The sequence below is a fragment of the Thamnophis sirtalis genome, unplaced genomic scaffold (assembly GCF_051295495.1).
Source record: "Thamnophis sirtalis isolate CommonGarterSnake01/CBP01778 unplaced genomic scaffold, rThaSir2_p1.2 scaffold_8, whole genome shotgun sequence".
In the NCBI taxonomy this organism is placed as follows: Eukaryota; Metazoa; Chordata; class Lepidosauria; order Squamata; family Natricidae; genus Thamnophis; species Thamnophis sirtalis.
In genome coordinates this window covers 8,274,102-8,296,715 of record NW_028261388.1, presented here as the reverse complement: position 1 = coordinate 8,296,715, position 22,614 = coordinate 8,274,102, and the positions used below count along the sequence as shown (strand labels likewise).

Genomic DNA, 22,614 nt, shown 5'->3' with positions numbered 1-22,614 from the left:
TCAAATCTACATAGAAGCTGGGACTGAAATAAAGACAAGGGTAGAGAAAGCTCGAACAGTAGCCTTCAAAATGGAAAAGGTCTCCTGCAGTCACAACATAAGCCTAAGATTGAAAATCAGTCTTGTCAAATGCTGCATCTTTTCTATCCTGCTCTATGGAGTGGAGAGTTGGTCTCGGACAGAAAGCCACTTGAAGAGGCTAGAAGTATTCAGAATGTGGATTTACAGGCAGCTGTTAGGTATAAGCTGGGTTGACAAAATCAGAAATGAAGAGGTGATAACCCCCTCTGGAAAGCCAAGGGTGATCATCAAAAGTGAAAGTTAGAATATTTCGGACATGCGATGCAAAAAAATACGGCATACTTCAGTGGTGGGATTCAAAAAAATTTAATAACAGTTTTGTGGGTGTGGCTTGGTGGGCGTGGCATGGCTTGGTGGGCGCTGGCAGGGGAAGAATATTGCAAAGTCCCCCGTTCCTCCCAATCAGCTTAGGACTCAGGAGGCAGAGAGTAGATGGGGGCGGGGCCAGTCAGAGGTGGTATTTAACGGTTGTCCGAACTCAGAGGTGGGTTGCTCCTGGTTCGTCCCGGTTTGACCGAACTGGAAGTGCAATTCATGCCTGGGTTGCAGAACTGGCAGCAACCCAGGCCTGCCAAGCCCCCGAACCAGTTCCCTCGCCGCCGCTGTGCCGCCGTCATTTTGGTTTTTAGTAATTACGCGTGCGCAGTTCATTGTGAATTATTCTGTTTATGCACAAAGAACAATTTACATTGAACAGCGCACACACGCATTGCGCGCAGGTTGCGAACCAGTAGTAAAATTGGCAACAATCCATCCCTGTCTGAACTACTCAGAATTTCCGCTACCGGTTCTCCAGAACTTGTCAGAACCTGGTGAATACCACCTCTGGCATCCTTCACTTAATCCTCCAAGGAAAGATTGAAAGCAAAAGAGATCCAGGCAGAAGAACATCATGGCTTCAAAATCTAAGGGACTGGTTTGGACAAATTTTTGTGTGGCTGTTGATAAAAACAGGATCACCAATCACCAACGTGATAGTCAACGTCCAATGACGGATATGGCACAAGAAGAAGCCCTTTCTTATAAGTGGTTATACCTAGCCAACTTTGCTTGATGCATGTCCACATAATCATTAGGAGTTGATCTCTGAATACATTGATGTTGTTACTAGAAGTTTAGAGTTTAGAGAACTTTCTTGTAGGTGGTTGTTGTTAGTTGCGAAGTCGTGTCCCAGGGGTAGGTTGCTCCCGGAATTACTGCCGGTTTGATGCACGCAAAATTTTTGTCTGTGACTTTAAGAGACTCTGTGCCAAGTGTTGCCTTGCCTTGCGTTTGGAAACTAGTTATCTGGCAGTGCTCCAAACGAGATAAGGTGCGTGTGGATAAACATTCCTCTGAAAGACTGTTTGCTAAGCCTTGCTGACTGTGAATGAAAAGAATTCCCAGTCGCGTAAATGAAAGAGGTTTTGCAGGAATCAAGACTTTGCTCCTTGCTTTCTAAGGAAGTCTGGATCAGAACAGCCATTGATCATTTGATTGAAATTCAGAGGCTTGGTAACTGACTCATATTTATGACGGTTGCAGCATCCCGAGGGTCTGACAACCAAAGTCAGTGAGGAAGCCAGAGCCGAAGTGGCGCAGTGGTTAAATGCAGCACTGCAGACTATTTCAGCTGACTGCAGTTCTGCAGTTCGGCTGTTCAAATCTCACTGGCTCAGGGTTGACTCAGCCTTCCATCCTTCCGAGGTGGGTAAAATGAGGACCCAGATTGTTGTTGGGGGCAATATGCTGACTCTGTAAACCGCTTAGAGAGGGCTGAAAGCCCTATGAAGCGGTATATAAGTCTAACTGCTATTGCTATTCACTTAACCTGCTGCTAAATTAACAACTGCGAAGATTCACATAACAACGGTGGCAAGAAAAGTGGTAAAACGGGGCCGAATTCACTCAACGAATCCAGAAGGTAGATGCAGTAAGAACTGTAGCCCCCTGCCAGGAATTTGATAGCAATAGCAATAGCAGTTAGACTTATATACCGCTTCATAGGGCTTTCAGCCCTCTCTAAGCGGTTTACAGAGTCAGCATATTGCCCCCAACAACAATCCGGGTCCTCATGCTTCCCCTTGTCCTGATGCTTCCCCTTGTCAGGATTTTTTTTTTAAATGCTTTGTATGGCATGGATTGTAAGCTCTTTAACAGCAGATGCCCGTCCGAAAAACAGGTGAGATGGAAGGGCCCTCAAAGAGGTAAATATTTTCTTCTTTTCTAATCTTTTTTTTTTTAAATCAAGGAGCAAAACAGGGACCGAATTACTTGTATGAATGTCTAGCAAGAGTCCACAAAGGCAGCTGCCTTTGTCTTCTTGCTGACAGACACAATTTTAGCAGGGGAGGGGGAGGAATCCTGACAAATAGCAACAAGACAAAAAAATATATATACACCTGGGAGACACTAACAAAAACCAGGAACCTTTTTAATGCAGTGATGAATGGAGCTTTCAATAGCTTGTGTAGAAATAAAGCTTGATTTTCCTGGTGTCGGTTTCCGATGGGAAGCCCTCCGTGTTATCCTGGCCTTGTTCACGTCAGGTTTTCAGGAAGAGTCGGAGGTGCTGAATGGAAGATTGTTTTGCCATGCCAAAGTTTTATTGCTGAGCTTGGGACCCAAAGGCAACGTATTCTCTTTTCATGAGATACTCCCTTGGCCGCTTATTCAGAAGGCATCTATTCATCACGTTTTTTCTTTCAACGTTAAGTCTCCACGCATCGGCGCCGTCTCTCCAATTATTCGCCTTATATATTCAAAGCGCTGATTGTTTCACCATGTGCTTTTAGAGAAACATTTTTTTCCCCATGAGTGGGTCTTTCAGAGAATCCTCCGAGGGTCTGCCGTATAATCCAGAGTTTGTGTGTGCTGGGTTTATTTTATTTCATTTATTTCGTCAAGCATGAATTAGATAACTTAAGTATAAGTATAAACATGATTACAAATACATGAAATGGATACGAATAAATGGGGATAGTAGGACAGGGACGGTAGGCACTTTGGTGCGCTTATGCGCGCCCCCTTTATGGACCTCTTAGGAATAGGGTGAGGTCGACAGTAGACAGTGTAAGGTTAAAGTTTTGGGGGGGTTGGGGAAGAAACCCCAGAGTCAGGTAGTGCATTTCAGGCATTGACCCCTCTGTTGCTGAAGTCGTATTTTCTGCAATCGAGTTTGAAGTGGTTCACCTGAAGTTTGTATCTATTGTGTGCTCGCGTGTTGTTGTGGTTGAAGCTGAAGTAGTCATTGACAGGTAGGACATTGTAGCGGATAATTTTATGTACTACGCTTAGGTTGGATCGAAGCCAGTGAAATTCTAAGTTCTAACCTAAGCCCGAAATTTCAAGTCTGGTGGCATAAGGTATTCTGTTGCGAGCAGAGGAGTGGAGGACTCAGCAGGCGCCTGTGAGTTCTAGTTCTGCTTTAGCTATGAACGCCCCTGGGCCAGCCAGTCCCTCTTTTTCCCTGTGAGGAAAATAGGAGGAGGAAGTACATAAGGGATTCTGTTGCGAGCAGAGGAGTGGAGGACTCTTCTCGTGAAATACCTCTGGACTCGCTCAATTGTATTAATGTCCGATATGCAGTGAGGGTTCCAGACAGATAAGCTGTATTTGAGAATTGGTCTAGCAAATGTTTTGTATGCCCTAGTTTGCAGTTCAATATTACCAGAGAGGAAGCTATGTAAGATTAGGTTAACACCATGGCCACACCCACCCAGCAACCAGGCCTCACATTCCGTTACCTCAGTTCAAACTGGCAGACGTTCCACTCCTTCACTCAGGAGCGATCTGGGGCTTGGGGAGGTGGAAAAATGGGCCTCCCGGAAGGTCGGAAATGGGCCCCAGAGCCTGGGGGAAGCAGTTTTTGCCCTCCTAGAGGCTTGAGGAAAGCCTCCAGACCCTGAGGAAGATGAAAACACACACACACACCGTGGTGCAGGAGGCTGACTAGGCCATGCCCACCATCGCCACACCCACCCAGCAACCGGGCAGAGAACCCGTTGCTGAAATTTTTGAAGCCCACCCCTGCTCATAAGTCACTTTTTTCAGTGTCGTTGTAACTTTGAACAGTCACACATCAAATGTTGTAAGTCAAGGACCCTCTATATTTGTCTCTGTGGAAGCCTATCGATGCCAACATTTCTCTGTTTCAGATGTTCCCCAATTTGGTGTCCTCCGCAATTTTTGCATTACAACTTCCAAGGTTACATTTTATTACATTGGTTTGTCAAGAGAGTTTCCTATTTCTTCCTGCCAGCAAGTTGCCGGTGTTTTTTCCCCATTCGTTCTTCTGACAACGGTTATTATTCTCAATTATTATTCCTTTTTCACTCTGCAGGTACGGAATGAACTGTCTCATTCAGTTTGAAGACTTTGCCAATGCCAACGCGTTCCGGCTACTGAACAAATATCGCAATCGTTATTGCACTTTCAACGATGACATTCAAGGTAAGGCGTTCTGTCGAGTTTCTTGCCGAAATCAAATCCAGAAAGCACAGACAGGTAACTGATTCAGCAGGATTCATTAACTCAGGGGTGAAAGCCAGCAGGTTCTGACACGTTCTGGAGAACCGGTAGCGGAAATTTTGAGTAGTTCAGAGAACCGATAAATACCACCTCTGGCTGGCCACGCCCCATCTATTCCCTGCCTCCTGGTCCCAGCTGATTGGGAGGAAATGGGGATTTTGCAGTAACCTTCCCCTGCCATGCCTACAGAACCAGTAGTAAAAAAAATTGAATTTCATCACTGCATTAACTTCTCTTTATATATAATATAACACATATGTAAATATACAACACCAACGGCAGAGGTCAGAACAGTTTTCAGTTCAGAGTTCAGCATTGCAGACCAGATTAGTTCTCAGCACAGACTTTTAGTACAGAACAGTTGGACTAAGCCACGCCCAGGCGCCTAGCTGTCTCCAGCAAATACTGTTTTCAGTTTCCAAACAGCCCTCATTGGTTGACTTAGTTGCGATGCCTGTTCATTGGCTGATCTCGTTACCATGTCTCTGCCGGTCATGAATCCTCTGACACGTTCAACTGTTCATTGATAAAATGGAAGATGGCAATCTTGCATGCCGTTTTCTATGAAGTTCCTCTTCAGCTGATTCCATATCAACATGCTCTTTTTACCACAGAAGGTCTCTGAAGGTCTTCTGAGGTTCACTTGGGGGGACTTTTCAAGGGATAAATAGAGGTGCCATGATGTTTTGGTTGAGTTACATTTTCTTCAATTTGTCCCATCCTTACATAAAGTTCCATAGAGATAGTGGTATTCAGCCGGTTTGGACCAGTTCAGGGGAACTCATAGCGGAGATAGCGGATGGGCACGGCCACCCGCCCCGGCACTATGGTGTTCTATTTAACCATGGGTTTTTTGAGCTGGGCACATGCGTGGAAGGCCATGCGTGAACGAAGTGCATGAGTGGAGGCCAGGCGCCTGGCGGACCAAGCACACAGCAATCCGGTGGTAAAAATAAGTATAACCCACTGCTGGATATCTGGAGATGTTCCTTACAAACAGAGGCAGCCACTTACAAAATGTGAAATGAAAAGAATGTATTTCCTCAAAGGTGGAAGTTTATCTTCATAAAAACTTGCATTTTCTCCTTCTCGTTTTTATACATTTTCTCTCATGAAACTGACAAGAACAGCAGAGCTCGTGATATTTTTTTTGATAGTGGGATATTTCAATAGGGGAGAATATTTGTAGTTCAGAGTTGAAACAAGGAGACCTTGGTGCTCTCTTAGCTTGGCTGTTTACTTGCAAATGTTTCCTTACCCAACTAGGTAACATCATCAGTGCTGATAGCAATAGCAGTAGACTTAGCAATAGCAGTAGACTTATATACCGCTTCATAGGGCTTTCAGCCCTCTCTAAGCGGTTTACAGAGAGTCAGCATATTGCCCCCAACAATCTGGGTCCTCATTTTACCCACCTCGGAAGGATGGAAGGCTGAGTCAACCCTGAGCCGGTGGGATTTGAACCGCTGAACTGCTGATCTAGCAGTAGCCTGCAGTGCTGCATTTAACCACTGCGCCACCTTGGCTCCTAAGGGGGTGAGGTTTGTTCTCATTTTATGTTTTAGGTGCTTGCCCTGTCAATACTGCTGTTGGTTAGGCTGCTGATTAGTGTTAGTTTATTATTAGCAGTTCCTTGATTGGGGTATTGTTTGCTTTTTGATTGTTAATCTAATGATCCCAGGCTTCCAGGAATCCTCTAAAACCATGTTGGCGAACTTTTGGCACACTTGCCGGAAGTGGCACGCAGAGCCATTTTGCCCGGGACACGCGACCTCACTGGCTCCTCTTCCTCATCCCTGTGCATGCATGCGCGCTGGCCAGCTGCCTTTCGCACATGCGGGAATACCGAAGCCTGCGAGAGCAGTGCTCCGTCGCGCATGCGCATGCCTGCACGCCTGCACCCGAACTTCTCGGTTTCTGTTACGTGCATGCGCAACAGCTAGCTGTTTGTCAGGTGCACATCTGTGCCGGAAACCGGAACTTTGGGTGCTGGCACACAAATGAATGCCAGAACGCTGCTCTTCCAGGTTTCGGCGCTCCCACGCACATGGAGGCCAGCGAGGCCACATGTTCCAGGCAAGATGGTTTGACGTGCCATTTCTGGCACGCAGATCAGCACACAGTGACATAAAAGGTTAGCCATCACTGCTCTAGAATTTTTGGACTTGGTTTGATCCAAGCTTGGCACTCTGACAAATCGGCCATCAACAGGCACATAGACATGCACAACATCTACATACCATTTAAAAGATACAATCAACAAGCCGAAAGAGGAACAAAAGACCAGAGCACCTCCTCACCAGTAATCAACCCTCAAAGGAGCAGAGATTAACACCAAGGCTAAATATGGACGAACAATCAAGAAGCAAACAATTTCCCAATCAAATAACTGCCAAACAAGCAGGGGAATTCTGGGAGTTGAAGTCCACAAGCCTTAAAAGTTGCCAAGGCTGGATACCTCGTGTCTAATTCATGACTGTCTAACCTTTTGGTTTGCCTGGGTTGAATGGAATGGAGAGGAATTGTCTTATATGGCTGCATATAAAATATAAAACATAGCTAATGTGCATAAATCACATAAAAATGTTGAAAGTTTGCAGTCTTGGGTAGCCACATTACTAGCTATTCAGAAGTCGCGGGCTGGACACACCCATTTTAATGAAATTAAATTAACTAAACATAAATAAAAGGCAATGAATTTAAAGTCACCAACTGAATAAATGGATTCTTAAGCTGTCATTAATAAAAGCTTGAATTTTTCTTTCTTTTTTTTTTGAGTTGGCAAATTGCACTGAGCAGGAAAGATTGATTTCTATTTGTTTTGCAGAATGACCTTTTGGTATTAAACGAACATTAAATAGCCGATTGCTTACTTAAAAACATCTGCAGGGCTCTTAAAAGTCTTCTCCTTTGAGATTAGCAGAGCCTACTTTTCATAATAAATTTTTGTTCTTCATGTCTCGGGTTACATAACTGGAAAACAGGGGAACAATGAGTAGAGCTGATGAGGCTTAGGAGAAACATTCTTTAAGAAAAAAATTATCATATCCCGCATTTATTATTGCAACACCGTCCTGCAACGTTTCGGTGATTTTAGTCATTAGAATATAGAATTATAGGTAGGCCCACCCTAACTCTTGGGAAGACTGTAGAGAGTTCTTAAAACCAAATAACAGGAAAAGTTGAATCATACCATCCTTTAGCATCCTTTCCTTCCCCTCCTCTCTTTATAAGAATGGTTTTTTTAAAAACATGAAGTGTTTCTTTCGAAAACTTGTGTGCCTTGTATTGTATGGCGTCCATCCTTCCGATGCTGATAAAAATGAATCCTTAGCTCCCTCAAGAGGACAGAGGAGTGCACTGAGCTTCGTTAAATATGAATTTTGAAAAGCGTATTCTCACAAATCAGGCTAAGCCAGGGCCAGGGGTCAGCAACCTTAAAGACTCAAAGAGCCACAAAGGTCCTAACCGGAAGCCCCTCCCGTTCAATTCTGGAGCCGGCCGGAAGCCCGATTTCCCTACCATAGAGTCTCCTTCTAGCATGGTGTCCTTTTTCCTCTACTTATCCTAACCGAGAGCCCTATCAATTTTGGAGCTGACTGGAAAACCCGCCCCTTGCTATAGTGCCCAATGCCCTGTTTCCCCACCCCCCAACTTGAAGCTCCTCTCAATATCGTGGTGCCGACTGGCGACAGGGAGCCACAGCAGAGGGGTGAAAGAGCCACATGCGGCTCTAGAGCGGCTTGTTTCTGACCCCTGGCCAGGAGCGTCAAACTTGATTTCACTGAGGGCTGCATCAGGATTGTGTTTGACCTCGGGGGACCAGGGTTGGCGCAGCCATGGGGCGTGGCCAGCATTACATCACTCATGTCGGGGGCGCCTGTGGTGGCCCAAGTGCTCGGCCAGCAAAAATGTGCTCCTGAGCACTGTTTCCGGCTGGGACAGCCTCCCGCAATCCTCTGCCAGCAAAAATGGAGCTCGGGGGGCTGTGTGCAGCCCTCATGAGCTCCATTTCACTGGCAGAGGCCCCATGGGCCAGTCCTTCACTGTTTCCAGGGCGGACCCACAGGCCAGATCTAAGCACAGCACAGGCTAGATTTGGCCTCCCCGGGCGTTGGGGTTGACATCACTAAGGGAACAAAGCTGGATTTTTTACATAAAGAGCTTTTGAAGCTATAGGACCATGATGGTGTATCTATGGCACGTCCTCCGCTACGGCCCGTTTTTGCTGCCCGGAGGCTGCAGGGAGGCCTAATAGGCCCAAAACGGAAGGTGGGGAGTCACTCGCGCATGCATGGGGGGAGGCAGGAGCACAGGGGGTCATGCATGCATGCAGAGGGGGGGCTTGTGGGGGTGTCTAACGTGTATTGCAATATGGGTGAAGGTGTGAGCACGACGAAAAGGTTAGCCATCACTGTTATAGGATAACAGTAGCAGGATACTGGATGCATTAAGATATCTCCTAAATCGGAGGAGTAGAGGGATAGAAGAAAGAGGGGTAGAGAGGGTGGGAGAGAGGATGGGAGGGAGGGTGAGAAGGAAGGGAGGGAGTGTACTGGGAGAGAGGAGTGGTAAAGGGGGAGGGGAAGTAGGGTAGAGGGGAATGTTGGAGGGAAGATGGAAAGTTGGAGGGGGGCGAAAGAAAGAGTGTATGGAGGGTCGAAGAGGTATATTGGGTTTCTATTTTGGGGGGTATTGTTGACAAGAGGAATGGCTGTGTTTATTGTTATATGGCCCCGGTTATGCACAGTATATATGTGACTGTACGAAATGAAAATGGAAAATAAAAAACACATTTACAAGATTAAAAAAAAAAAAGATATCTCCTAAATCGGGAGTCCCCAACCACCGGTGCTGGGCCACAGCCCATTCAGAACCAAGCCACAGAAATGGTGGATGCCCGCATGTGCACAACACCGCATTTGTGAAAGCGAATGTGTGAAACTTTAAGAGTGGGAAAAAATCCCTTCCAACTGAATTCTGTAACTCTTAACTTCTTTGGTGCATCGACCATATTTCTCTGTTCTTGTAGTCAAGGGGGAAAAAACTATGCACTCTCTTCACTTCGCAGCCAACCAGATATTCATTAAACGTGTTTGTGTGTGGGTGGTGTGTGGGTGTATTTGTGTGTGGTACAAATGGCAAAATTGGGCTCATTCTGGAGCCTGCAATCAATTCTCTTGAAATAAATGAAGGTGTCACCCTTCAGCCTTTGATGTGAGATAATGTAACACCATAGTCTCTCGTCTGCTAAACACTTCATTATATGTTCTCGTCTGTGGCTGAGAGGAGGAGGAACAAAACCCAGCTTTTAACACCTAGCTGGGAAATGCCATTTAAAATGTGCATTGGAAAACTTTTCCCTTTCATCAGAATTCAGAACAGAGTAGATTTATTTTCTAAATTTGCAGGGCAAAAATCGAAAACAACGTCGGCCTTACGCAATCCCAAAACAGTTCAATAAACTGGTTTTGTGGGACTGCAGTTATTGTTGTTGTTACTGTTATTGCAACAACAGAATTGTATCACAGCGGCCAGTTGTTTCGCCGGATTTGGCATTGATTACTAGTCGGGCCCCACCCATGGTCGTAGGACATCGTAACGTATTTTCGTAATATGCGTGCAGATCCAAGCAGTGCGGCTTTTTGCATTTGACTGATGGTGATTTTGTCAATTTTTAACTGTTTTAAATGTAATTCCAGTGCTTTTGAAATAACACCCAGTATGCCGATTACTACTGGAATTACCACTGCTGGTTTGTGCCATAGTTGTTGAATTTTGATTTTTAAGTCCTGGTGTTTTGCAATTTTTTCACATTCCTTCTCATCGACCCTGCTATCAGCTGGTATTGCAATGTCTATGATTGTGACCTTATTTTTCTCAACCAGTGTGATGTCTGGTGTATTATGCGCCAGTATTTTGTCCGTTTGTATACGGAAATCCCACAAGATCTTGACCATCTGATTTTCGGTGACTTTTTCAGGCTGATGCTCCCACCAGTTTGTTGCTGTTTTAATATTATAATTTTTGCACAAATTCCAGTGGATCATTTGTGCTACTGAATTGTGCCGCAATTTATAATCAGTCTGCACGATTTTTTTACAGCAGCTGAGTATGTGATCAACAGTTTCATCAGCTTCTTTGCAAAGTCTGCATTTGGCATCATCAGAGGATTTTTCGATTTTGGCCTTAATGGCATTTGTGCGGATAGCTTGTTCTTGCGCAGCCAGGATTAGTGACTCTGTTTCTTTCTTTAACGTACCTGTTGTTAACCATAACCAAGTTATTATTATTATTATTGGAATTGTACATTGCAAAATGGGTCACAAGCACCAATGTCATAGTTACAGGCGGCAGACCATACCAGGGGTGTCAAACACAAGGCCTGGGGGCCAGAAAGCGGGGTGCTTAGATCTGGCCTGTGGGCCCTGCATGGAAACAGGGAAGGGCTGGCCCATGGTGCCCCTGCCAGTGAAAAGGGAGCTCAGAGAAGCTACGTGTGGGGCTCCCGACCTCTGTTTTTGCTGGCAGAGGGCTGCAAGAGGCCGAAGGGCCGAAAATTGATCTTCGATGAATGACATTGAGCTGCCCAACCCTGCCACATACACCGGCCCCCGAGGTCAAACTTGATGCAGCCCTCCATGAAATAGAATAGAAATAGAATAACAGATTTGGAAGGGACCTTGGAGGTCTTCTAGTCCAACCCGCTGCTTAGGCAGGAAACCCTACACCACTTCAGACAAATCCAGCCTCTTCTTTAAAACTTCCAGTGTTGGAGCATTCACAACTCCTGGAGGCAAGTTGCTCCACTGATTAATTGTTCTAACTGTCAGGAAATTTCTCCTCAGTTCTAAGTTGCTTCTCTCCTTGATTAGTTTTCACCAATTGCTTAATGTTCTACCCTCAGGTGCTTTGGAGAATAGCTTGACTCCCTCTTCTTTGTGCTTCCATGACCCTCTAAAAGGATGCAAATGACCAGCTGTCTGCAAGGAATGTAAATCCTTCCATTCAGGTGTGGCAGCCCCTGAGATATATTGGAACATTGCTATCCTGTCAACCCTAGTCCTTCTTTTCATTAAACTAGACATACTCAGTTCCTGCAACCGTTCTTCAACCAATCGAGTTTGACACCCCTGGACCATACCATTTATCCAAATGCTTGGAGAGCCGAGGTGGCGCAGTGGTTAAATGCAGCACTGCAGGCTACTTCAGCTGACTGCAGTTCTGCAGTTCGGCTGTTCAAATCTCACCGGCTCAGGGTTGACTCAGCCTTCCATCCTTCCAAGGTGGGTAAAATTAGGACCCGGATTGTTGTTGGGGGCAATATGCTGACTCTGTAAACCGTTTAGAGAGGGCTGAAAGCCCTATGAAGCGGTATATAAGTCTAACTGCTATTGCTATTGCTTGCTCTGTTTTCTCAAAACCAAGTCAGCTTTGACCCTGCGGATGGAAAGTTAGCCTAATCAAATGTTTCCAAAGTAATCATGTAACCCAACACACTTCCTGACTCGAGTTACCAAGATGGAATTAGATCTATCTTCCTTTTCAACAGTTCGGATTGATTCAGGCTTCATCAGAAATGTAGACAGTTTTCCGTTCCTATCGGCCCAGTTAAGCAGGTGTCTAAACACCTGGCGAGCGCAGTCACCGGGCTCATCTATAATGCAAAGGTGTGATTGTGTTGCTTTGGTTCTGCAGGCATACGAGAGGTCATTAGAGTTGAGCGTCTTTTAACGAGAGCCTGTTAAGACTAAGCGATGCATTTGGCTTAATAGTCCATAAATTGCACAGTCCAGCTACCTATGCTTGATAGCGTGGGAAGAATTTATAAATTGACATAACTGTGTTAGAAATATTGTATCGGGCATCACACACCCCAAAAGGCGCTTTTTCAAGAGGCAACTGGACTCTCTTGTTTTATCTTTGAAGGCATTGCCTCTTGAAAAAGCATCTTTGGGACAGCCATGACCTGGATGACTGAAAATCTTCATGGGCGTTTAGGGAATCATAAGTTAGTTAACCCAGGTCTTTCAACAAAGTTAGATTAACAGTGTTGGAAGGGACCTTGTAAGTCATCTAGTCCAACTCCCCATGGCCATGCAAGCAGGACACCCTATGCCAATGACGGCAAACTTTTTTGGTTCACATGCCAAAAGCGAGGGCAGCACAGAGGGGGTCGTGCGCAGGTGTGCCACACCCATAATGCTATCCACATGATCTCAGCGTGCATGCACGCATGACCAGCACTCCACCCCTCATTTTTGGCGTGCTTTTTTTGCTCTCCCCAGGCTCCAGAGGTTTTATAGGAGCCTGGGGAGGGCGGAAACAGCCTTCCCCCACCACCACCCCGGAGGCCCTCCGGAGGCTTCAGGAGCTTCCCTGAAGCCTCCGGAGTGCGAAAAACCGGCTCTACAGGCAAACCGAAAGTTTGAGAATGGACTTCCAGTTTGTTCGTAGGGCCGTTTTTTGTCCTCTGGAGCCTTCAGGGGCCTTCAGGAGGCTTCCCTGAAGGCTCCAGAGGGCAAAAACGACCGTACGAGCAAATCGGAAGTCACTCCCGATTTTAGCCCTCCAGAGCCTTCAGGGAAGCCTCCTGAAGGCTCTGGAGGGCTAAAACTGGCTCTACGAGCAAACCAGAAGTACATTCTTGAACTTCTAGTTTGCCCGTAGGGCTGGGGTTTTTTTGCGCTCCGGGGGCTTTAAGGAAGCCTCTAGTGGAAAATGGCCTCAAAAGAAGGCCGAAGTCAGGTGGCCAGCGCACGGATGCGCGCTGGCCAGTTAACAGGGCCAAACCTCACATGCCCTGACAAATGGCTCCGTGTGCCACCTATGGCACATGTGCCATAGGTTCGCCATCATGGCCCTACGCCATTTCTGACACATGGCAGTTGAGTCTCTTCTTGAAAGTCTCAAGTGATGAAGCTCCCACAACTTCCAAAAGCAACTTCTGTTCCATTGGTTAATTGTTCTCATTGTCAGAAAAATTCTCCTTATTTCTAGGTTGAATCTCTCCTTGTTCAGTTTCCATCCATTATTCCTTGTGTGGCCTTCAGGTGCTTTAGAAAATAGCTTGACTTCCCTGGTCCTTCTCTTCACTAGACTAGCCATGCTCAGTTCCTGTAACTGTTCTTCATATGTTTTAAGCTCCAGCCCCCTCATCATCCTGGTTGCTCTTCTCTGCACTTTACTGATTAACAGCCTCCAAAATCCTATAAACTCACAGCAAATGTAAGGATTAATTAAATACTTGCTTTAAATTGTAAACCAACTCAACCAAACCCATAAAACACAATTAACACAATGTAGCAATCATAACACTTACAGCTCAAACAAAGAGTTCAATTGATGTCATTTAATCAACCCCTTCAATCAACATACACACACACACGCACAAACACACCTCAAGTGTCACACACCAGAATCAGCATGACCTTCAAGCCCACACCAAGGACCATTTATAAAACAGTCTCTCTCTCTCTACCCCTTTTTCTCTGTAAAATAGGAAATCAGAATAGAATAGAATAGAATAGAATAGAATAGAATAGAATAGAATAGAATAGAATAGAATAGAATAGAATAGAATAGAAAAGAAAAGAAAAGGAAGTCAGAATAAAGTGGAATGGAATGGAATAGGACAGGACAGAGCAGAACAGAACAGAACAGAACAGAACAGAACAGAACAGAACAGAACAGAATAGAATAGAATAGAATAGAATAGAATTCTTTATTGGCCAAATGTGATTGGACACACTAGGAATTTGCCTTTACTGCATAAACTCTCATTGTACATAAAAGCTACAAGTGATAAATCATTATTTATGACATGGGACATGATAGCAGTCTTCCAATATCACAGGGGTTGCCACAAAGAAGAGGGAGTCAAGCTATTCTCCAAGGCACCTGAGGGTAGAACAAGAAGCAATGGGTGGAAACTAATCAAGGAGAGAAGCAACTTAGAACTGAGGAGAAATTTCCTGACAGTTAGAACAATTAATCCGTGGAACAGAATTTGCCTCCAGAAGTTGTGAAAGCCCCAACACTGGGAGTCTTTAAGAAGATGTTGGATAGACATTTGTCTGAAATGGTATAGGGTTTCCTGCCTAGGCAGGGGGTTGGACTAGAAGACCTCCAAGGTCCCTTCAAACTCTGCTATTGTATTGTATTGTATTGTATTGTATTGTATTGTATTGTATTGTATTGTATTATCATGGTCATCATAAAAATACATTCATCATAAACCATAAGACATAGGATTCTAAATAAGCAATCAACATAAACTGTACTAGGAAACTAAATAAAACAATATAAATCATAAAGGTACAAGCAACGAAGTTATAGTCATAAGTAGAAAAGGAGATAGGTCATAAGAAAAGGGGATAAGTCATAATCATGTCTATTCAGTCTTCAACGTGGGAAGATGGAGGTCCCACCAGCTCCATTGACCAAGGGATTACCCCTTTGGTAATGCTGGCACTATCAGCCCCCATAGCCACTGCAGAAGTTTCTAAAGAAGCCCCTTGGCAAAGAACTGAGAAAAATGGGTACTGAGGTTCTCTGCCCAAGTTGTAAGCTGGGAAAATCTTGATCTCAGAAGTCCTTGCCAGTCATGGACTTCAGTAAAGACCATCGCTTGTTGGAAAAGGACTTCCAAGTTCTTTGTATCGCCTGTAAGCACCTCAAGTCCATCCACACCAATAATAAGAATTTTTTTTTTGTTTACTTTTTGCAGGAACTGCCTCTGTTGCTATGGCCGGAATCTTTGCAGCCTTAAGGATTACAAAGAAGAAGCTTTCTGATAATAAATTTGTCTTCCAAGGAGCTGGAGAGGTAAGATTCTGGTTTGCCTCCGAGACCCAAAGGTGCTTCTTCAGGAGGCAACTGACTTGTTGTTGTTTTTTTTTTCTTTTGAAGACGTTACGCTTCTCATCCAAGAAGCTTCTTCAGCTCTGGCAAAATAGTGGGGAACGGAAGGATTTATATTCCTTGCAGACAGCTGGTCATTTGCATCCATTTAGAGGGTTGTTGAGGCCACTTGGAGGTTTATCTGTGTCCCGAGAGTCACCTGAGTGATGCTCCTGGTTCCTGTTGTCTGCAATTTTCCCCTCTGGAAATCCATTCCTACTCCCACACCATTCAAAGGGTGCTCATCCCATGTTGTAAAGCTAAAAGTCTGTAGAGATTCTCAGTCATCCAGGTCATGGTTGTCCCTAAAGTGCTTTTTCAGGAGGCAACTGGACTTTCTTGTTTTTTTTCTTTTATAGAATTTCTATTTTATTCATTTTCACATTCCATTTTGCAATCACTTATATACAGGGTAAGAAAAGAAAAGAAAATAAAAAAGAAAACACAACTCATCATTCACAACCCCACCTGACACTTCCATCTTCCATACACCCCATCTACCCCCTCCAACTTTCCTTTCTCCCTCTAACACTCCCCTCCTACTTCCCTTTCCCCTCAAACCTTCCTTCTCCCCTTACTCCCAACACGCCCTCCTTTCATTCCCCTTACTCCTTCCTTACTCCTCCCTCTTCTTTCCCTCTACCTCCCTCCTTGGTGTATGCCTTTATTCAAGTATTGTTTAATCTGATAAAAAGTAAAATAAACCAAGGAAAAAAAATATAAAGAAAGAAAAGAAAAAGAAAGAAAACAAAAAAAGAAAAAAGAAAAACAACCGTATATAAGTACATTCTTGTTCTTATTGAGACTATGTTAACACCCACCCACCCATCCCCCATAAATCCCCATCCCTAATCCCCCCGACTTCCCAGGGCCCACACCTGGCACTGCCTTCTGTCTAAAGTATCTTGTATACAAATGGATTAGAAATAAAAGTAATATATTAAAGGAAAGAAAAACAAAAAGAAAGAAAGAAAAGAAAAGAGAAAAAAGAAAAAGGAAAAAAAAGGAAAAAAAAACTCTTTGTGTTGAGCTCAGCCCCCCATCTTTATCTATGCCTAAATAGTATAAGTCATTCTATCTATATTTTATTCTCGTCTCTTACTTCTTTGTTATTTACCCCAACCTCCTGTAGACTCTCCCGTTCCTCTTCCTTAACCTTGTATTCAGATAAACATTTATACAGATTTGTGTAGGCATCAATATACAGTCTAACCAAAAATAATCCCTTCCGGTAAAATTTAGCAACGTGGATCATGCCACATATTCAAATATTACTTTACAGAAGAATAATCAAACTTTCCCTTCTAGTAGAATTTAAACAGCGTAAATAATCTTTCTTAACCTCATTTTAAAACAGTAATTCAAAATAATCTAACCAAACTTTCCCTTCTTAGTAAAGTTTAAGCAGCGTGAATCAAGTATTACTTTACACAAAAATCAGTTTACATTCTATCTTAAGATAATCCCAACCGGCTTTCTCTTCTAATAGGATTTAAACAACGTAAATCATTCCGCATGCATTTTACCCTCATCCCTTGCTTGTCTGATATTTACCACTATCAAATTTATGCAGACATTAGTTTAAGATCTAGCTCAAAGTAATTTCACCCAACTTTCCCTTCTAATAAGAATTAAATAACATGGATCATTCCACATATTCAAATAATACTTTCAACAAAAGTCAGTTAACCTTCTGTTTTAAAGTAATCCCTTCTAACAGAATTTAAACCACGTAAATCATTCAGCATTCATTTTACATATATACAATCAATATCACCCCACCAATAAGCTCCGCTTTTTCTACCGGAGAGAGGTCACAAACCCCCATTCAGTCCACAACTTTGGCAAATATTTTAAAATGTCTAAATCCTCGATCTCCGCTTTTCTGCTTCTCCGAGGGAGGAAAGGCTACCCCCTCCATCTTGCAGCCACGCGGCCTGCCGCTTGCCTTCTCCTTCCGCTTGTCTCTCCTCTTTTCCAAGTGAATCAGGAAGTCCCGCCTTCAAAGTCTTGTAATAGAAATCTCGAGCCTCCGAAACAGAGTTAAGGCGAAATCTTTGATTCTCAAATGTGACCGTAATGCCGGCTGGGGCCTCCCATCTGTATTGAATCTGTTGATTTCTAAGCTCTTTAGTTAAAAAGGCGTAGTCTCTTCTTGCTCTCAACATCTGGAAAGGTATTTCTTTGAAGACAATCAAGTCCTGATTATCAACTCGCAGACTGTTATTATGAAACTTTTGCATAATCGCGTTTCTGGATTCTTTTGTGGAGAAATATATAATTATGTCCCTCGGGAGCTGTCGCTGTTCCACTACCAACGAGTTCTGGCGATAGATTTTCCGAATCTGCCAATCAAAGTTAAGTCCCGGGCTTCCCACCGCATGGCTGAAGGCTTCAACAAAGGTCTGTTTCAGATTCTCTCGCTCCTTTTCGCGGAGTCCTCTGACTCTTATTGCAAATGCCTTCCTATTAAAATTTATCATCACGAGCTGTTCTTCAGTGTCTCTGATTTTTTGTTGTAATATTTGAATATTAGTGGTCAAATTAAAATTAGCCTCCTCCAAGCTTTCCAATTTATTCTCTATTTCAGCAGAATAATCTGACAGGGCAGACACAGCTGCAAACGTATTCGCCTTCATTTGGTCAATTTTAGACTTTAAATCATCATATAGCTCCAATACAAATTCCTTGATTTCTTGTTTAAAATCATTAAGCATTTGAAAGAAAAATTCCTGTGTTAAAAATTCTCCAGTAGAGGGCATAGGAGACAAGGGCTGTGACTCCAATATAAATTCTTTAGATTCTTTAGGCACATTTGTAGAGAGACGCTTCGATTTTGACCTGGGTGCCATAATAAATAAACAAATAAACAGCGCTTTCGCTCCCCTCTGTTTCCAAAAAAAAAAAAGTTTATTTTGTTAAGGAGCGGTCTGCAGGGAGGTAAAACCGGCTAAGTACGTCCGCTATCAGTCACCAACGGAGAGAAATCGCCATTTTGAAGTCCGTTTAGACAAAGAAGTCTCTAAGACAAATGGTGCTGGTATTTAAGATAGTAATAAAAGCATAAATCTCACAGGAGTGGGACCCGCCCGTATTAATCCTTGAAACAACTTTGCTTTGTCCTGGGGGGGGGGGCTCGCCTGTCTGGGGCTGCAAAAAAAAGGCAGCTGAGAAGAACTGGCTGGAGATAAAAGCTCCGCTCCCGCTGGATCTAATCTCTGTCCACAGCCGAAAAAAAGAGAAAGGCTGTGGATTACGAATAGACCCTAGCACACAGAGTTACTCCCTGCCCCTTTCTTAGCCAAAAAGGGGTGATATCTATGATCTTATTTAGATATACAGACCAGATCTCTGAGGGGAGCTCGGTTGAACCCTCCTCGGCAACAGGCTCCGCCCCCCAGAAGTCCTTGTTTTTTTTCTTTTGAAGACATTCCGCTTCTCATCCAAGAAGCTTCTTCAGCTCTGACAGGATGATGAGGGATGGAAGGATTTATACTCCTTGCAGACAGCTGGTCATTTGCATCCTTTTAGAGGGTTGTTGAAGCACTTGGAGATTTATCTGTGTCCTCAGGGTCACCTGAGTGGTGCTTCTGGTTCCTGTAGTCCTTGTAGGGATTGGAAGCGTTCACCAAACATCAGAGATGAAGAAGCTTCTTGGATGAGAAGCAAGAAATGTCTTCAAAAGAAAAAACAAGAAAGTCCAGTTGCCTCCTGAAAAAGCACATTTGGGACAGCCATGACCTGGAGGACTGAGAATCTCTAAAGACTTTTTTCGCTTCTGAGAGTTACAAGGTTTGGGGTGGCCACCTTTTAGCCTTGCGAAGTTGTCCATGAATTATCCCTATGTTCTTTTTGGAGTTCGCCAAATAGTAGCCATCGCCATGTCTTATAGTAAGGAGTTCCGCAGGTTATGTGGTCCCTTCCATGAAGAAATACTTTTCTTTTTTGTTCCGAAATCAGTTCCATTGGAACTGGGTCCTACTCTTTCCTTCCTCCTGTTTACAAGGAAATAATTAATTGGTTTTTTCCCCCCATCTTTGCAGGCTGCTTTGGGTATTGCTCACCTCATAGTGATGGCACTAGAGAAAGAAGGGATTCCCAGAGAAGAAGCTGTTAAGAAAATCTGGATGGTGGACTCGAAAGGACTCATTGTCAAGGTAATTGTCGGTCCCTTAAAACAGAGGCCAAAGGGATTCCGGAGATGCTACAGCGCCTGTAATTGCGATTGGTGAATCTGTTGCTGAGACATAATGTCACCTGTGTGTGACATCTTATGGTGGCAGTTCCAATAGTCCAGTTGCCACCATTAGAAGAATCCTGCTTGGTTGCTAAATGCTGCAGGCATCTGCTCTCCATTTGCAACCCCCTGCCCTTAGAAAATAGAATACTGTATTTTTCGGAGTATAAGACAAACCTTTCCCCCTAAAAGAGGGTGAAAATTTGGGTGCGTCTTACACACCGAATGTAGTCCCGACCACCCACCAGCCCCCACCCTTTGCCCTCTGCCTCCCAGCAATTTACCTCCTTGCAGCAAATGGAAAAAATGGGGCTTGTAGAGGCTGAAATTGAAACGGAAACACTCTGTTTGTTGCAAGGACGCAAATTGCTGGGAGACAGAGGCAGATTTTTTTCCCCTTCTAATCAGGCTAAACTGAAACAGGCTGTTTGCTGTTTGCTGCAAGGAGGTAGAATAGAATAGAATAGAATAGAATAGAATAGAATAGAATAGAATAGAATAGAATAGAATAGAATAGAATAGAATAGAATAGAATAGAATAGAATAGAATAGAATAGTATTATTTGTATGCCACCCTTCTCCGGGAGGACTCAGGGCAGCGAACAATTCAAGGGGGAAAAAGGGGAACATAAAAAAACAAAATACAAATAATAAAAGTAAACAACAGTCGCACAACCATACATGTCAAGAGGGGCCAGGTTTTGACAGCTTTTCGGAAGGCCTGGAGAGAGGTGAGGGTCCGAATCCCTGCGGGGAGTTCATTCCAGAGGGCTGGAGCTGCCACAGAGAAGGCCCTGCCCCGGGTAATAGCCAGGTGGCATTGGCTGGTAGATGGCACCTGGAGGAGGCCAACCCTGTGAGATCTAATGGGACTGTGGGAGATAATTGGCAGCAGGCGGTCTCTCAAGTACCATAAGTCAATAACTATCAATGCCTATAGCAGGGGTAGTCAACCTTTTTATACCTACCGCCCACTTTTGTATCTCTGTTAGTAGTAAAAGTTTCTAACCGCCCACCTGTTCCACAGTAATGGTGATTTATAAAGTAGGGAAGTAAATATACTTTATAAAATTTATAAAGCAGAGTTACAGCAAACCCCTACCGTCCACCATGAAAGCTGGAACGCCCACTAGTGGGCGGTAGGGACCAGGTTAACTACCACTGGCCTATAGGATGTTCAAATTATTAGACTTATTTTTTTAAAGACTGCTTTATCATTGTTCTACACAACTTAACAAAATGAAGAAGCTTTTTAAAATAAATGCTTGATCTGAAGAGGCCCAGTGCTACTGTAGCTTCTTTTCAATAGCAGAGAATAATCTATACTTCCAGAAAGCCACATCAATTTTAACAGCATCTGCACAAGTATAGTCTGAAATGTAACACCACAAACAGTGTATCTCTTCTGTACTGTTTGCTGTTTGGTGCAAGGAGGCAAATTGCTGGGAGGCAGATTTTTCCCCCCTTGTTTTCCTCCCCAAAAGCTAGGTGCGTCTTATACTTCGGAGCATCTTATACTCTGAAAAATACAGTAATTGGGTTGGAAGGACCTTGGAGCTTAAAGTCCACCTCCTGTTCGCGCCTTCTTTACCGAAATTCTTTTCATTCTGGACAAATGCCTATCCAATCTTTTCTGGAAAACCTCCAGTGATGAGGCGCCCACAACTTCCAGAGCTGAGCCTTTCCACTGATAAATTCTTCTCACCTCAGGAAATTTTTCCTCAGTTCTAGATTGGATTTCTCCATGATAAACTTCCATCCATGACGCCATTTTTTTTTAGTGATCCAGACTTTCTTTTCACAATGGCCACCAAGAAAATATACTAAGTGAACAACTAGGCTGCCTCTCTAGAAATGTTCAGGTTTGGTGTTGAGGATTCATAAAATCCTCCACTTACGACCGGGAGGCCAGCAACAGTCTAGGCTGCGCCCTGATTGGCTGAGACGCAGCATAGCCTGTTGCTAGCCAGCCGAGCTAACCTGATTGGCCAGGGTACTGCGTCAGCAGTTGCTAGACGCTACCGGGCCTCCCATTGGTTCCCCTGTTTAACTAAGCAAGTATAAATACCTTGGCGCGGAATTGTTACATTTGAATCACTGTCAGCTCCTGCTTCTGAATAAACTCCTGTTGTTATTGTTACGTCCTGGCTCTCACGTCATTCCTGCCTCGATCCTCTAAACTGGCGACGAGGATGGGATTCGAACCCATGCGTGGTGACTCTTTAGGACTGGGGTGTCAAACTCGATTTCATTGAGGGCCACATCAGGGTTGTGTTTGACCTCGGGGAGACTGGGGGAGCATGGCCAGGTGGGGGGCACAGCCAGCTGGATGTTGCTCTTGTTGGGGACGCTTATGGGCGTCTGAGCACTCTGCCAGTGAAAACGGGCTCCCGAGCTCCGTTTTCAGCTGCGACGGCCTCCTGCAACCCTCTGCCAGCAAAAATGAAGATGGGGAGGGGCATATGGCCCTCCTAAGCTCTGTTTTTGCTGGCATAGACACCATGGGCCGATCCTTCACTGTTTCCATGGCAGCCCTGCGAGCCAGATCTAAGCATTCCGCGGACTAGATCTGGCTCACGGGCCTTGAGTTTGACTCCCCTGCTTTAGGAAGAATGAGTTAGGCCGAGTTTGTTGAGTAACCACTGAGAACACGTTTCATGAATCTAATCCCCGTTAGATCCACAGTGTTGGGGAAATGGCTTGCTTCAGTCTGTTTATATATATATATTTTAAATTGGAAATATGTTTGCCTGTGCTTTACTTGTTTCCCAGGGCAGGAGTCATCTGAACCACGAGAAGGAGATGTTTGCTCATGACCATCCTACTGTGAAGACACTGGAGAAAGTGGTGCAGACAATAAAACCAACAGCTATTATCGGTAACCC

At 44.3% G+C, this 22,614-nt stretch overlaps 1 protein-coding gene across 1 annotated transcript in view; it reads left to right on the top strand.

The window, feature by feature from the left end:
* Window positions 1–22,614, top strand: part of ME3 (malic enzyme 3) — a 118,886-nt gene that overhangs the window by 89,715 nt on the left and 6,557 nt on the right. The window contains exons 8-11 of the mRNA XM_087721065.1: window positions 4,403–4,512; window positions 15,320–15,417; window positions 19,536–19,649; window positions 22,502–22,607. Coding sequence (XP_087577191.1) covers window positions 4,403–4,512; window positions 15,320–15,417; window positions 19,536–19,649; window positions 22,502–22,607 — 428 coding nt within the window. The remainder of the gene's footprint in view (window positions 1–4,402; window positions 4,513–15,319; window positions 15,418–19,535; window positions 19,650–22,501; window positions 22,608–22,614) is intronic.